General features: G+C 41.4%; 1 protein-coding gene across 2 annotated transcripts; it reads left to right on the forward strand.

Annotated features, from left to right (window-relative positions):
* The first annotated feature begins 1,986 nt into the window (after positions 1–1,986).
* LOC121807515 (protein RICE SALT SENSITIVE 3-like) lies at positions 1,987–4,503 on the forward strand. 2 transcript variants are annotated; one of them, XM_042207765.1, is made up of 7 exons: positions 1,987–2,486; positions 2,579–2,629; positions 2,883–3,011; positions 3,214–3,319; positions 3,456–3,497; positions 3,605–3,661; positions 3,735–4,503. In XM_042207765.1, the coding sequence occupies exons 1-7, from the start codon at positions 2,350–2,352 to the stop codon at positions 4,374–4,376; spliced, it is 1,164 nt and encodes a 387-aa protein (XP_042063699.1). In that variant the 5' UTR covers positions 1,987–2,349; the 3' UTR covers positions 4,377–4,503. The 2 variants fall into 2 exon arrangements, with proteins under 2 accessions (XP_042063699.1, XP_042063700.1); XM_042207766.1 differs by having other exon boundaries at positions 2,389–2,486; positions 2,579–2,622.
* Positions 4,504–15,662: the final 11,159 nt, after the last annotated feature.

Raw genomic sequence — 15,662 nt, forward strand, 5'->3', positions numbered from 1 at the left:
AATAGCACCACAAAATTGTCAACTACTTTGAGTTTCCTAACTAAAATTATAACTCAGATATTTTGTGAGTTCTTCATCATTTAACACCTTACAAAAATATTACCCTACGTGTGCTCGTCATGGATAAAGCTAATTAGTGTCTTGTAATTTCTCATTTTCTTTAAAAGGATTAATAATGATTCTTTTTATCATATAATAACTGAAATATGAAATTTATTGAATGGAGAATAAATGTTAAGGGCTCAATTTTCATATCAGTTGTGAGAATAACTGGCGTTGACTATAACTTGGGCTCTCTCTCCTAACATGTTAATCTTTTAGACCGAGTTCTCCTGTTTGATATGTATCAATTGGTGCTTTCATTGAGAGCCTAAACGGCTCGGAGTGGTGGTCGGGCAACGAACTTGCCGTGACAACGAGTACATTTGGGGCCGACTTGGAGTGGTGACCGGGCAAAGAATCCGCCGTGACCAACAAGAACTCAGAGTGGTGGCCTGACAAAGAACCTGCCGTGACCAACGAGGACGTTGGCCCTTAAAGAAGGATTGAATGTTACATACTCAATTCCCACATCGATTATGAGAACAACTGATGAGAAATTTATAAACTAAATAAGCTCTCCATCTTATCAGACAAATTTTTTGAACTGAGCTCTCCGGTTTGGTAGGTATCAATAAACATCTTAACAACTATCATTGGTCAAATTAATTAATCTTGTTGGCCGTATTTAGGTATTTTATAAGTGTTTTAATTTGATTTGGGGGTGTTAATCTGCAATGGTAAATGATGAAGAATCTCAAAAGTAGTGCAACCTAACCTATATCTCCGCAATGCACGCAGGTAATCATCAACAACATTCAACTATGTGAATCATGCGCAATAAAACATTACTCTATTTTTATCCTCTTTTTAATTTATATATGTTGCAAATATAGTAGTACTAGTTAATATTCCTTCGTTTTCATTAAAAATTTAATAAAATATTTTTGTTTTTAAGTTGTTTCATTAAAAATAAAATATCTCTTAAATTAAAAATAACATTATCTCTACTTTTCATATCTCTTACATTATTCTCTCTCCATTAATTCACAAAACAATCCTACATAAAATTTTATGTCAAAAAATAAATATTTCATTTCTAATAGGACGGTATACAAATTTCATTATAGTACTACTATAATAACACGAGGGTTAATCTATCAAAAGATTACCGACTTCTAATATCTCTAAATGGACTAAGCTTCCTCGCTAGCGGACATCTTTCGACACGAAGAAGCTGAAGTGACAAAGTTGTGTAATAAGACCCAATTCCAATAGAAATGGATCAACTGCTAGTCGAGAATGCAAACGGAGATGATGCGATACGAGCCATTGAATGATAATAGACCATACTAATAGGATGGAGATTCAAATCACCACGACTATGAAAATAAAAAAAAAATTATTATAAATATTCAGTGTAAAGGAAAAAAAGGGTAATCAGTTACATAATTAAATTATAGATAAAAATAATTTTAAATTTTTTTAAAAGGGAAAAAGTTTAATTCAAAAGAAAATGAAAATTCAAGATCCATTTTAAATTAAATTTATTGTGAATACAAATACAAGTAGTACTACTAAACTACTAATACGCGTATTTTTATCTACTACATAGCAATAAATATTTTCTTCCGTCATTAAAATTTATTGAAAGGTTCAAATTTTAATTAAGTTATTATATGCAACATTTATTAAAATAAAAACGATGTGCTCCATTGTGCCAAAATCTACCACTCCTCTTTATCCAAAACAAAACAATCCAAAAAAACACAGAGAAAGGGGCAGAATCGTAATTTCCACGACGCCCTTCTCTTTTTACTTTTTTTTCCCTTCCTTACCTTTCTCCCGCTGTCTGTTGTTGCTTTGCTAAGATTAAAAAAAAAAATGGTGTCCCCACTCTGTAAAAAATGAAAAAATCCACACATAACAAAACCTCAAAATTCCTGCAATTCAACAGTCATTTCGCACGCACTTTCACTCCCCTCTGCGCGTCTGATTCCACTTTCCCCTCCCCCCAAGCAACCGGTACTCTCAATTAATTAATTAAAAATTAAAATCCACACACAGATTCACCCATCGCTGCGTGTGTTTGGTAAAAGAGAGGTGAGGAGTAAAAAAAGATTGCAAAAAGGGATGAAATGAAGCAAGAAGCAGTCACCTCTTTCCCTTTCTCTTTCTCTCTCTGTGGTTGATATTTGACAGGCATTCTGCAGCTGTGGGCGAGAGAGAGAGAGAGAGATAAATTGGAAAGAAAAGGAGGCGTTTTTACTATACATCCAACACTAAAGGGTGGGGAATTTTAGCAAAAAGATGGTGGGCTCAGGAGCAGCAGCAGGAGACAGGAGCAAAGAAGCAGTTGGGATGATGGCCCTTCATGAGGCCCTTAGAAGCGTCTGTCTCAACTCAGACTGGACTTACTCTGTCTTCTGGACCATTCGTCCTCGCCCGTATGCTTCTCTCTCTCTCTCTCTCTCTCTCTCTCTCTCCCCTCAATTTTTGGTTGCTCAATTCAACGAATGTCTGTTGTTTTTTCTTGCAGGAGGGTTAGAGGTGGCAATGGCTGCAAAGTTGGAGATGACAATGGTAGCTTGTGAGTGTTGAGAATGAGATTTGATACACTGTTTCTTCATTTTAGTTTAGTTGTGAGAAATCTGAGCTTTAAGTGGTAAAAGATTTGCTTTTTATTCACTCCCTTGTGAGTGTTGAGATTGATTCACTGTTTCTTCATTTTAGTTTAGTTGAGAGGTTAAAGATTTGATTTTTATGCACTCATTTTGAGGTTCATTGGTGATTTGAGGTGTTGTGGGAGATGATTGTATCTTGTCACTTTCTAATTTGTGCAGAATGTTGATGTGGGAAGATGGGTTCTGCAGAGGCAGAGTTGCAGAGTGTTTGGACGAGATGGATGGGGAGGATCCTGTCAGGAAGGCCTTCAGCAAGATGTCCATTCAGTTGTATAATTATGGAGAAGGGTGGGTACTGGGTAGGTGCATGCTATATGGATATTGGATTTTGCATCTCTCTCTCTCTCTTTCCTCCTATCCTAAGTCCTAACCAGTGGTGGTGTTGTGATTAGGATCAAGAGAGAGAGGTCCATTTGTAGCTTTGTGTGTGTTTTCTTTCTTGTTTCCTTTTTGTTTTTTTGGGGGACTAATGGGCAAAATTTGGTTGTAGGTTGATGGGAAAAGTTGCTTCTGATAAATGTCACAAATGGGTATTCAAGGAGCCTACAGAGTGTGAACCAAACATCTCCAACTACTGGCAGAGTTCATTTGATGCTGTATGTCATCAATCAATTAATCACCTTTTAAGTTACTAATTGGCATTGGTTAAGTAATTGATTTGCTACCTTAATCATGCTTATGGTTGTTGATGATGAAGTAAGTGGGCTTTCAATTTTTGATTATTAATTGCAGCTACCTCCAGAGTGGACTGAACAGTTTGATTCAGGCATTCAGGTCAGATATCATCAATCTTAGTACTAGTTGGCTTAAATCAAGAAAAAGGAAGCACCTTTATTGTGTGTACAATTAATGCTATAACTGTGTGTTTTTTCATTTACCAGACTATTGCTGTTATTCAAGCTGGTCATGGCCTACTCCAGCTTGGTTCGTGCAAGATAGTAAGTTTGTTTAGTATGAAAAAAATGGGTGTTTTGAACTGTTTTTGATGTGTGATTAATTGATGGTGTTCAGATACCAGAAGACCTTCATTTTGTGCTGAGAATGAGGCACACTTTTGAATCTTTAGGCTATCAATCAGGATTTTACCTATCCCAGCTGTTTTCTTCGACTCGGGGCGCTTCCTCGTCGGCCACGGCTCCTCTAAAGCAGCCGGCGATGGCGACACGCCCACCTCCTCCCCTGTTCAACTGGGGGCCCAGGCCCCTCCCCTCGATGCCGAATTTCCCAAACTCGGGTGCTCGAATGGGGATGCCGCCGTCCAAGGACGAGCCCCATATGTTCTTGCACCCTCACTCGAACGGGGAGATGATCTCGGAGCACGAGAACGACATCAAGTGGCCGAACGGGCTGTCTTTCTTCAGCGCCCTTACCGGGAGGGCCGACGAGGCGAAGCTGCTGTTCAATCCAGACGGGCTCGGAGGGGGGGCTTCGAAGCCCGATAATAACAATAATAATCCGAACCCTAACGACTTCTTGAGCTTGGACAGCCATTCTAAGATGGATGGCAAGTTCAAGAGGAGCTTCACGTTGCCAGCGAGGATGGTGACGTCGTCGTCCTCGTCGTCGCTCAACCATCTCTCCCACAATCCCGGGGAGTATAGGAATGAAGGTGGGGGGATGTATGGAGATGTTATGGAGACTTTCTTGGATTAGTATTTATGTTGTGTTTGTACCTAGGGCTAGGAGGAACAATGTCTCATGCCTCACTTTTATTTGTATGTTTTAGCACTTTGTTTAATTTCTTTCCTTTTTCATATGCAGTGTTAGTAGTTATAGATTTTATCGTCGAGCAGTGTTAGTAGTTATAGATTTTAATATCGAGTAGTGATAAAATGTAAATTGTATCATTCTCCAAACTATGATCTAAACACTTAAATTTCAAGATTTAATGTCAACAGATGACAAACAACGTCAACACAATGTCAGCAGATTGACGGTGTGCTGACATTATCTGAGGACATTAAATCTTGAAATCTAACGATCCAGATCATAATTTGAAGTTTGTAATGAGTTTGCATTTGATTACATACTTTTTTTTATCATATTAATTAAGTTTAAGGATTGATTGGATTCATAAGTTAGAGGTTCAGATCAAACCATGAAAGCATTCTTTTTATCTCATGATGTAGGAATAATTTATGGCCAACCATAAGCAAAACAAAGAGCATGATTATGTCTTTTTTCATTTCATTCTATTTGGTCGGAATCATCACTATATACATCAATTATGATACGAGAAATGTAATCACGATGACCGAATAAATTTCACAAATACAAATACTAACTTTTTTATAAAGTTTTCCTAAATGAGATACAAATGGATGTGTAGCTGCCAGCAGGCTGCAGCCCAAATGGTGAAGTGTTAGCTATCTTGTTAGGTTGAAATTAGGAAAGATCAATTTACTTTTGCCTAAAGCACAAAAAATAGTGCAATATCTACTTGTGTAATGTGTGTACATGAAGTGACATGGTTATGTCATTCAAAAATTTCAACACTCCACGTCTAAGCATTTGTATCAGTATGTTAGTGGGGTGTATCACATCATGACTGCTGTGTATCTATGAACCTCCTTGTCACCCCACTCCCCTACAAAAATGGGATTTGGTTCTGTGTTGTTACGTCTTGTGCCAAACTATTTTTATTTTAAACCTATCCTTTAAAAATAGAAACTTTAGAATTATTCTATAGTAGAACTTGAATCTCATAATCTACTAACTCTATTTTCACAACCTTTTCTCTTACTTTATCAATTCTTCTGTCATACTTTACCAATTATGCGTTAAAACTCGTATTGTTTCAAATGTTTCTATTTATTGGAGACTTAGGTAGAACAAAATAATGGGATTAGAGGAACAACATCCTATGAAGAGGAGAGAGCAGGGATCCAAATCCACAAAAATGAGGTCATTTAGGGATTTATATATTCTTAATTTTGGATTTGAAATTTTAAGATACTCCATCCATTTTCAAAAAATACTAGGAATTTTAAAAATAACACGAGTTTTAATGCAAAATTAATAAAGTAAGAGAGGGGAAAAAATGGGTAAAGTAAAAGAGAGGAAGAGAAAAAGTGGGTGAAATTAGTGTAAGTGGATTGTGGGGGTTCATTTCCTAAAATGGAAAGTTTCTATTTTAGAAAACAGACTAAAAAGGAAATAATTTATATTTTAAGGAAACAAAATGAGTAATAATTTGAAGTAGTATACTACCTCTGTCCAAAAAAGAAAAAACGACAAAGTTGTGAATGTCACAAGTTTTAATACACAATTGGTAAAGTATGAGAGATGAAGAAAAGATGGTGAAAGTAGTGTCAATGGATTGTGGAATCCACATATAGAATGACGTGTAGGGTAGTACTCCATCTGTCTCATAATATATGACATACTTGGATAATGATAAGAGAATTTAGGATATGTTGTGTTTTAGGTGTGTGATCAAATAATAACTAATTTACAGTAATAATTAATAACTAATAACTAATTTCAATTTTGCAAGTTAAAAGTATCAACACAAAGACATACATTTATCAATCTTCTTGTGTTGATAAACGCATGTCTTTGTGTTGATATTTAAATTTACATGTTGTATTGATATAATTATGTCTTTATGTTGATAAATTTAATACACAAAATTGAAAGTTAAGAGTATTAGTTATTACTGTAAATTAGTATTATCCTAAAACGACCTGTTTTATTTGTTAAGTAGAGAGAGAAAATAGAATATTTATACTAATGTGAGAAAAAACTTTTTCCGACAAAGGAAATGTGACATCTTTTGTGAGACAAACTAAAAAGAAAGTGTGACATCTATTATGCGACGGAGTGAGTAATTGTTAAAACTTAATATATTTATAATTGATACTATAAGTTTAGTGAACGACCCAAAATAGGAAAAGTAGTCTATTTTTTATGGAAAAAGTTAATACTCCCTCAGTTCCATTAGTGTTAACATACTCCCTCCGTCTCATAAAAATATGTGCACTTTCCATTTTCGTCCGTCCCACAAAAGTATGTGCATTATATTATTGGAAAGTTACATCAATTTAATAATGTAGGTCTCACTATCCACTAAGGCCACCCGCAACGCGTCACGCGGGTGGCCCGTATTCCGTCACGAAGGAACGAGAGGGCGGCGTGACGCGTTGCGGCGCCCCATCTCGTCCCCAGCCCGTTCCGCGTTCCGTCACGCCGTGACGGTTGACGAGACGTCTCGCCACGCGCCGAGGCGACGTGGCGCGCCCCGGCGCCATGCATGACGCCCACTCACCGGCCCGCGAGTGGGCATCGTCACGCTGACACAATAATTCATTTTTTTTAAAAAATTCGAATTAAATACAAAAAAAATAATAAATAATTAAAAATGGTAATATTACAGTTTATAGTCGTTTTCCATTTTTTTTTATTTTTTTACTTGGAAGGGCTTGGAAAGAGACGAAAATGCGATTAGAAAGCGGATCAAGTTATATGGAATGATAACCGAACCGATAAGATCAGTTAGCAAATGTCTTTGCCACTTAATCACTGCAGTCTTGCTCTCGCTCTTTCTTCCTTACCAAAGTAATTTATAAACTCCCAATTTTGCACTACTTTAACAGTAAAGCGGCAAGTTCGGGGTCGATCCCACATAGAAGTTGGTGTGTCGAGTGTGTGAGTAGTGAACAGGGGGGTTGGCTGCTGCCACGCTTTAACTTGAGAGTTTTTTTAACTACTGTTTTTACTCTAGGCAGAATTAAACTAGCTAGCTTGATCAACAGAACTTTAACTACTGGGTCAAGTGAATTGCAGGTAACAGCGGAAAAGTAAATGCGAGGATGAAAATGAAAATAACTTTGATTAAACTAAACTGAGTACAACGTGAAATTTAAACTAAACTTACACTTCGGAAACTAAGAAAGCGGTAAAAACTGAGAAGAATCTCAGCGGGAATATTAAGATAATGCTAACAGAAAACAAGTATTCTGCAGCGCTTCTTTGATTGCCATTTTTAACTACGCACTACTTTATCTAAGCTAAGATATTCTAGAGAACTGGACTAAGATAGAGAACTAAACTAAGCTAAACTAGACGGAAAGTAAAAGAGCTTTGTGATGACACACCCTCTATTTATAAGCTCGATTCGGACTCCAGCTGGATAACGATCTTGACAGGGAATATTCGCTCATGCTGAGAATGAGCGACTCATTGATTGCTACGTGCCATTTCTTCTAGAATGACGACGCTTTTGAGTAACAGATTCCTGACTCAGCTCCGTCCTTGCGTCTCATAAGCTAGCACGTGTCCCCTTCTAGAACGTCGCCCTTGATAACAGAATGGTGCGCCATATCCAGCTCATTTCCTCACGTGTTCTTCTTCTAGAAGCCAGCGGTCCCCGCCTAACTGCTTGATCACTCCCCCTTGATCAACTCCTTCGATTCTTGACCTTTTATCGCCTTTTGTACTTGCTTGATCAGTTCGGCCTTGCTGCCTTGGTCAAGTGGCATTTCTGCACATTTAACACTTATTTTGCGCGATAAACCGATCAAGTAGCATACATTTTACCCTTAAACCGATGCATGAAATGAGTCTTATCAAACTACTCACACTTAAACATACTTGTCCTCAAGTATAAAGAAAAAGAATAGAAAAAGATAAGACAAATTTCAGGCATGGTTTACTTATTTCACAAGTAAAAGAAAAAATGAAAAGAGAAACAAGACCTTAAGATAAAAACACGTATTCACATGCATGCATTAGACCGAATAATTTTCCGACAATCATACCCGAGGTCGAGGTCAATCCATTTGCCAGTAGCTTGTGTTCCTTCTCTTTCGCTTTTGCTTGATCGAGGTGTCAGCTTGTCAAGATTGCTCAATTTAAAAACCACTGTTAGATTCACTCAGTCACTCATTTCTCACTAGAGATGTTAGGACTGTTCACTCGGTGTTGCCATAAATTTAATACTTTGAATCGGACTGCACAAGATAGTTCCTTAAGGTCCTTGTTTTGGGTTGTAACGGGGCTCAAGGGTAGTAACGTATTAGGATAGGGTCCTAGGGGTTCTAAGTTCAAAAATAAAATTTAAAAAGAAAAATCACATGAGTCAAAAAGCCAAAGATTTGACTAAACTCGCTGGACCAGATTTGGGATATTTATTCCTTCCTCTTCTTGATGCTCCTTCTCGGTCAAATTTCGACCTTTAGCCTTATAACTTTCAGCTTAATTTTTTTTTTGACTTTTGATTTTCTGGGTCAGGTTACAACTATTTCCTGCCCCTTTCTTTTTCTCAAACCTTTTCTTCATTCCTAATTTTTTTATATGATCAACCCGATTGTCTAACTTGATCAACCCGACTACCCTTTATTTTGAACATTCTATCGCCATCCCCTTTTATTATATTTCATTTCATTGACCCATTTTCTCACGTGATGTAAAACGTAAAATTTGGTTTTAAGGCTTCAAAGAATGGGTAAAAGTGTATGGGCTCAACGTGGTTAACTAAGGGGTACCTTGATTAGTGAGGCGGGTTTGTGGAACGAAGGAAAAGAAACGGCTCAAGTGGTTAAATCCTAATGCCTTTAGTCCTTACTACTTGTGCAATTTTCATCTCAATACTAAAAGTTAGCCTCTCGTAAAAATATCTTTTGTAAAAATAGTAGAAAGTGTTCTATTCTTGGCTTATAACTCACATATAGAAAGACTGCACAGTTGGTTTAGAAATTGAGCGTTTCCATCATACTTGCGTCGTTCAAATTGATCAAGTTTTTGTAATCAAGTTTTTACATGCGAGCATACTGAACCCTTTTTCTAACTCTTCCAAAAGGTAATCAAGTCTTTCATTTATCCAATTTCATGCATATTGCCTATTTTATTACTAACTGGAATTTGTTATTTTTGAAAATTTTTAGCATGTATGATTCTACTGTAACTAACCCGTCCCCCCTCCCCACTGCATATGAACTCGTCCTCGAGGGACTGGATGCAGTGAAAAAAAGGGTTAGGCACATGCATCGGCACAACAAACAAGGGAAACTTCTCACACTTAGACCAGACACTGGGCTAAGTGTGAGACAATGCCAGCGATCAAAACATGCTAACAAATATATAAACAACAACACAAGACAATAAAGTAGGCAACAACAATAAGAGCAAAAACGAGCATGCATGCTTCTCACACTTAGACCCAAAACAGGTCTAAGTGTGAAATAAGTATTTACAAACCAACAAGAAAATTAAATTGTTTGAAGCAAAATGAACTGAGATTTGGGGGGGAGGGGGTTGTACTTAGGGTTTCCTGTGAGGCTGACTTGGGGATGCTGAAAGTGGCCTGGAGGATGTTTGGCGCCGAGGTGGAGGAGAGCTTTCAAAGGGAGGTGGTGGTTGCATAGCGAGGGTCAGCTGGCGAACAGCCTGCAAAATCCTGGATTGAGCGACCAGTTAGGCGTCTGAATTTGCCACTAGCTGTGTCAGCATTTGCTCTATGCGGAGCCTCCACTCATTGTTAGCGCGTGCAGCCTCCTCTGGCTGTGGTATAGTTGTTAGCTCCAACCTCTGCCTTGGCTGCCTGTCGAGACTCGCCGGCCGATCCGTCGTCATCATCCTTTTATCGCATCTGGCCTCCTCCAGCTCTGCCTGCCTTGCCCCCTGTTGCTCTGCCTGCTTTTCCTTCCGAGCCTTCGAGATAAAGCGGAGTCTCCCATCGCGCGCCTTTCAAGTACCTGAATTCTTACAAAGAAATCAGTGTTAAACAGTTCTGGTTTTGGGCAGCGACTGAGAAGCTCCACACCCTCCTGGAATTCCAGGGTCCAATTTCGCGTTAGGTAGGCTCCGAGAAGGTGGCAAACGTTGAGGTGGCGGGCAGGGCGATTTGCAATCTGACTGATCCAGTAAGCAATCCAGTAGCCCAGATGCACCCTCCTTTGTTGCTTCATGCACCGCATAAAATAGAGCTCGGCCAGAGTGATGATTGACAATGTGTTGTGGTGGCCAAGGAGATTGCATGCTAGGTAGGCTTGAGCAAGACGGAGGGACGGATCAGCAATATGGTCCCCTCTGGACTCAGAAGCTTTAAACTCGGGGGCACGTCCATTGCATAAGGCCTGCCAGACTGCCTGCTGATCAAAGTCGGACCTCCTCTGAGGAAGGCCGATGTCGCACCCGAACCATTCTCCACTAGCGACCTGGGCTTCTGTATGCAGCCCCATTCGCACAGAGAACTCGTTCAGGGTCATCTTCTGTTTGCGCCCGAACACCCGGAAGGAAATGCTCTTGGCCTCCAAGTTCGTACTTCCGGTAAACCGGAAGGATGTGAAGAACTCTTTGGCCAGATCTGCGGGCACGAAGGTATCATCGATCTCCAGCAGCCATTTAAAACCAATCCCAGTAATATGCTACGTAAATTTTTCCTCAACCCGGATCGTCTCCAGGGATGGCTGGTGAAGTTTCTTGCCTGCCTTTAGCTTCTTCCTGTCCGTCACCCTCTGTTGGACCTCCTCATTCCACTTGGGGTTTTCAAATACCAGCATCTGCCGGAGGAGGTCCGTGGTCAACACCACAGTCTGTTTGGTATATTCAGCAGCGGAGGGTGATGCCGACCTTCCCTGTTGCCTGCGGGATGTCCGGGCCCACCGGAGTTCCATATCCTCAGTGTCACTGCCCCCATCTCCTTCTCTTGAAGGGGCAGGTTGATCAGCAATAACAATGCCCCGAGTGGCGGGGCGCATCTTCTTCGAGGGAGGAGGAACAGTCCCCTTCCCTTTCCTTTTCTTCCGGCTGTCCTCAACAACCTTCTTTTTTCTCTCGGCCTCTCCAGCCTCCTGGTTTATCGCCCCAGCGGCTCCTAGGTTCTCTGGCTCATCTGGCGTACTCGACAGTTGCCGTGCTATATGGCGTCTTTCATCTTGCCTTTCTTCTGCCCTTTGCATGCTGGCCATTCTGGCCTCCACCTCTTCCACCAGCCTATTGACGCCCCCTTTGCGTGCCCGACGGTGCAGCAACTCCTCTTCCTCATCTGGAACTGATTCATCTTCTGCCTGAGGAATGAAGTTCCATTCTGTTCCCCTTCGTTGTAATATTTCTCTGAGAGGAGGCATAAGGTCCTCCGTATAATCGTCATCAATGTTTACAACCTCAATGGGTTGTGTTGGCCCTCGGAGGGCAGGGGAGTTGGATCCTCCGCCACTGGGTGGTGTCGGAGTGCTGGGAGCAGCCGTGCCTTCTGCATGTGGCGGCTGCACAGTCGGTGCTCCTTCGGCCAGGGCGGCGGCGAGTTGCGCCTCTTTCCCGTCTTCAGAATCGTCCCCATCGTATGGTACCAAGGGAACGGAGGTTGTAGGTTCAGGGATACGAAGGGGGGCTTGTGTTTGGGAAGATTGAGGGTTTGGTGTTGTGGAGGTTGTGGCTCGGTACCTTGACAAGGAAACTCCCAGTCGTGCCTTCAGGGTTGCATAAGCAATGGCAGGATCCATATCGAAGGGCAGACTCCGGAGGATTTTGGTCAAGCGCCGTTGAGCCTCTTCGTCTACCTCGGGTAGTGGAGTGTTAGTTGGTGTAGGTGGGCTAGGGTTTTCTATTTGGGCTTGAGAGGATGCCTATTGGTTATCACTATCGGCGCGAGTACTGGAAGATGAAGATGAAGTTGGGAGCTGTTCGAGCAACATATTTACTGGTAATGTGGGTAGATCGTGTTGGAGGAGGTGATGTTTTTGGAAGAAGGGTTTTGAACTTGGGAGGATTCTTGAGGAGAGTAAAAGGAATGAATCGTAGATGGCTCGGGTAAAAGTGGTCTGCAGATTCGAAATCTGCCTTTATAATAATATCGCGACTGTTGGGATTCTGTACTGTTGAGATCCTTGCGGCTCTTCACGTACAGACGCGCCTTTTCAGAGTGCCAGCTGGCTTAGCTTCTCTGATACGTTTCGTCCCTCTCTCCAAGGTGTCCTTCCACTGTGACGGTTGGCGCTTCCTGACACCTTTTCAGTGACTGCGCACTTCCTTTTATCACCTGCCCTGCTCAACTCAATCAATGTACCATCAATTAAATTCGAATTATCTGACCAAGTGGAGAATTAGTTTTTGATAAAAATCAATTGGCTCCACTTGATCAGTTTCCTTCCTTTCTTCTGACTTTTAATTAATTAATAAAATAAAACTAACATACTAAAGACTATTTACACTAACTACTAAGGACTTGACCGGGTTCCCCTAGGATGTCACTTGATCAGTTTAATAGATAAGTACTTTATCGCTTGATCAAGCAGACTACCGATGAGTACCCGATCATCCCTGTTACCTGATCACTGGAGAGAGAGTCAGGCATGAGTAGTGGAATGTCGTCCACCACAAATGCCTCCATTCCTTCTCTGTATGGCTTTACCCTATGACCATTCACCATGAAGGAAGGCGAATCTGGATTGCTTCCTTGGAGTTCGATTGCTCCATTCTTTCGGAGGGCGATAATGGTATAAGGACCTATCCACCTTGATCTGAGCTTTCCTGGCATCAATTTCAGTCTGGACTGGAACAGCAGTACCCTCTGGCCCACCTTGAGTTCCTTCTTGCGAAGGTTCTTATCGTGCCACATTTTAGTCTTTTCTTTGTACCACATGACAGATTCATAGGCATCCAGACGGAGCTCTTCAAGCTCTTGTAGCTGCATTCTCCTTTCTGCAGTTTCAGCCTCGGTGTTTATGTTCATTTCTTTGACTGCCCAGTAGGCTTGATGTTCTACCCCTACAGGTAAATGGCACATTTTCCCAAATAACAATCGGTACGGGGACATTCCGATAGGCGTTTTGAACGCTGTCCTGTAAGCCCAGAGTGCATCCTCGAGTCGGCGGCTCCAGTTTTTCCTAGTGGGATTGACTGTCTTTTCTAGAATTGCCTTGATTTCTCTATTCGAAACCTCAACCTGTCCATTGGACTGTGGGTGGTAAGGTGTGGATAGGCGGTGGTGGACTCCATGCTTTCGCATCAAGGCTTCGATAGTTATGTTGACGAAATGAGTTCCTTGGTCAAAGATAATAGCCCGTGGCACCCCGTATCGGGTAAATATGTTCGATTTCAAGAACTTCACCACTTCTCTGGACTCACACGTGCTAGTTGCCTTTGCCTCAATCCATTTGGACACATAGTCCACTGCTACCAGTATGTATAGATTTCCTTCAGATGCGGGAAAGGGTCCCATGAAGTCCATTCCCCATACATCAAATATTTCGCAGACAATAATGGGGATCTGAGGCATCTCATCTCTTGTAGATATCCCTCCAGTAAGCTGGCATCGAGGGTACCTTTTGCAGAATTCGTAAGCATCTTTATGCATGGAAGGCTAGTAAAACCCACTATCAAGTACTTTCCTTGCTGTCTTCTTTGGTCCAAAGTGGCCACCGCAAGCTAGTGCGTGGCAGTGGATCATTACATCTTCCTGCTCCCATTCGGGTATACAGCGTCGGATTACTTGATCTGCCCCCATTTTCCATAGGTAAGGATCGTCCCAATAGAAGTACCGGGAATCGCTCTTAAGCTTCAACTTTTGTGCCCTTGTAATTTCATCACCCCCGGGTAGCTCTCCTGTTACCAAGTAGTTGGCCATGTCATCAAGCTCTTTCAGTGGTTGTTGTTCCTTGCTTCCTTACTCAGCTTGATCAATATCTTCTACTTGGTTGACCCACTGACATTAAGACGTTGTCTTGACCAGATATAGGTGTTCCTCAGGGAAGGCGTCTGAAATGGCTTCACCGTTATCGTCTTGCAAAATTCGGTTTAGGTGATCAGCCACTTTGTTCTCACATCCCTTTTTATCCACAGCTTCCCAATCAAACTCCTGTAAGAGGAGTACCCATCTGATCAATCGCGGCTTCGATTCCTTCTTTGTCAAGAGGTATTTGATGGCTGCTTGGTCCGTATACACTATCACTTTAGACCCTAGCAGGTAAGGTCTGAACTTCTCGAATGCGAAAACCACCGATAGCATTTCCTTCTCGGTCACGTCATAACTCCTTTGTGCCTGATTCAGAGTTTTGAAAGCGTAGAAAATGACGTAACTTTTTCCTTCAATCTTCTGCCCTAATACTGCCCCCACAATATAGTCACTAGCATCGCACATCACCTCGAAGGGGTGATTCCAGTCAGGGGCACGTATTATTGGGGAGCTTATCAATCTATCCTTCAGAAATTGAAATGCGGTTTTGTAGACATCTGAGAAGTCAAACTCCACATCGTTATGGAGAAGTCTCGTCAGAGGCTGGGCTATTTTCGCGAAATCTTTGATGAATCTTCTATAGAACCCAACGTGCCCCAAAAAGGCTCGATCTCCTTCTGGTTGGTTAGGTATGGGAGTTTTGCGATGACCGCTACTTTTGCTGGGTCGACCTCGATTCCCCTGCTTGAGACTACATGTCCCAGGACTATCCCTTCAGTAACCATAAAATGACATTTCTCGAAATTAAGAACCAAGTCCTTCTGGCGGCATCTTTCCAATACCCTGTTTAGGTTATGCAGACCTTGATCGAAATCGTCCCCATAGACAGTAAAGTCATCCATGAAGATCTCAATGCAGTCTTCCAACAGGTCCGAGAAAATACTCATCATGCATCTCTGGAAGGTGCCCGGGGCATTACAGAGGCCAAAGGGCATTCTCTTGTAAGCGTAAGTGCCAAAGGGGCAAGTGAACGTCATCTTCTCTTGGTCATCTGGATTCACAGTGATCTGGAAATAACCGTTATAGCCATCTAGGAAGCTGAAATACTGCTTTCCTGCCAATTTCTCCAACATTTGATCAATGAACGGAAGAGGGAAGTGATCCTTCTTCGTAGCTTGATTCAGCTTCCTATAATCTATGCACATTCTCCACCCAGTAACTGGCCTTGTCGGTATTAATTCATTTTTTTCGTTTTTACCACCTGAATCCCTCCTTTCTTAGGCACCATGTGTACTGGACTGACCCAGTTACTGTCGGGAATGGAA

Source organism: Salvia splendens, chromosome 6, assembly GCF_004379255.2.
Source record: "Salvia splendens isolate huo1 chromosome 6, SspV2, whole genome shotgun sequence".
NCBI lineage: Eukaryota > Viridiplantae > Streptophyta > Magnoliopsida > Lamiales > Lamiaceae > Salvia > Salvia splendens.

Excerpts from the sequence above, each read along its gene's own strand:
- LOC121807515 (XM_042207765.1), top strand. The coding sequence starts at position 2,350 with ATGGTGGGCTCAGGAGCAGCAGCAGGAGACAGGAGCAAAGAAGCAGTT. Across the intron at positions 3,012-3,213 it reads TTGTATAATTATGGAGAAGG|GTTGATGGGAAAAGTTGCTT; the intron begins GTGGGTACTGGG and ends ATTTGGTTGTAG. Across the intron at positions 3,498-3,604 it reads AGTTTGATTCAGGCATTCAG|ACTATTGCTGTTATTCAAGC; the intron begins GTCAGATATCAT and ends TTCATTTACCAG.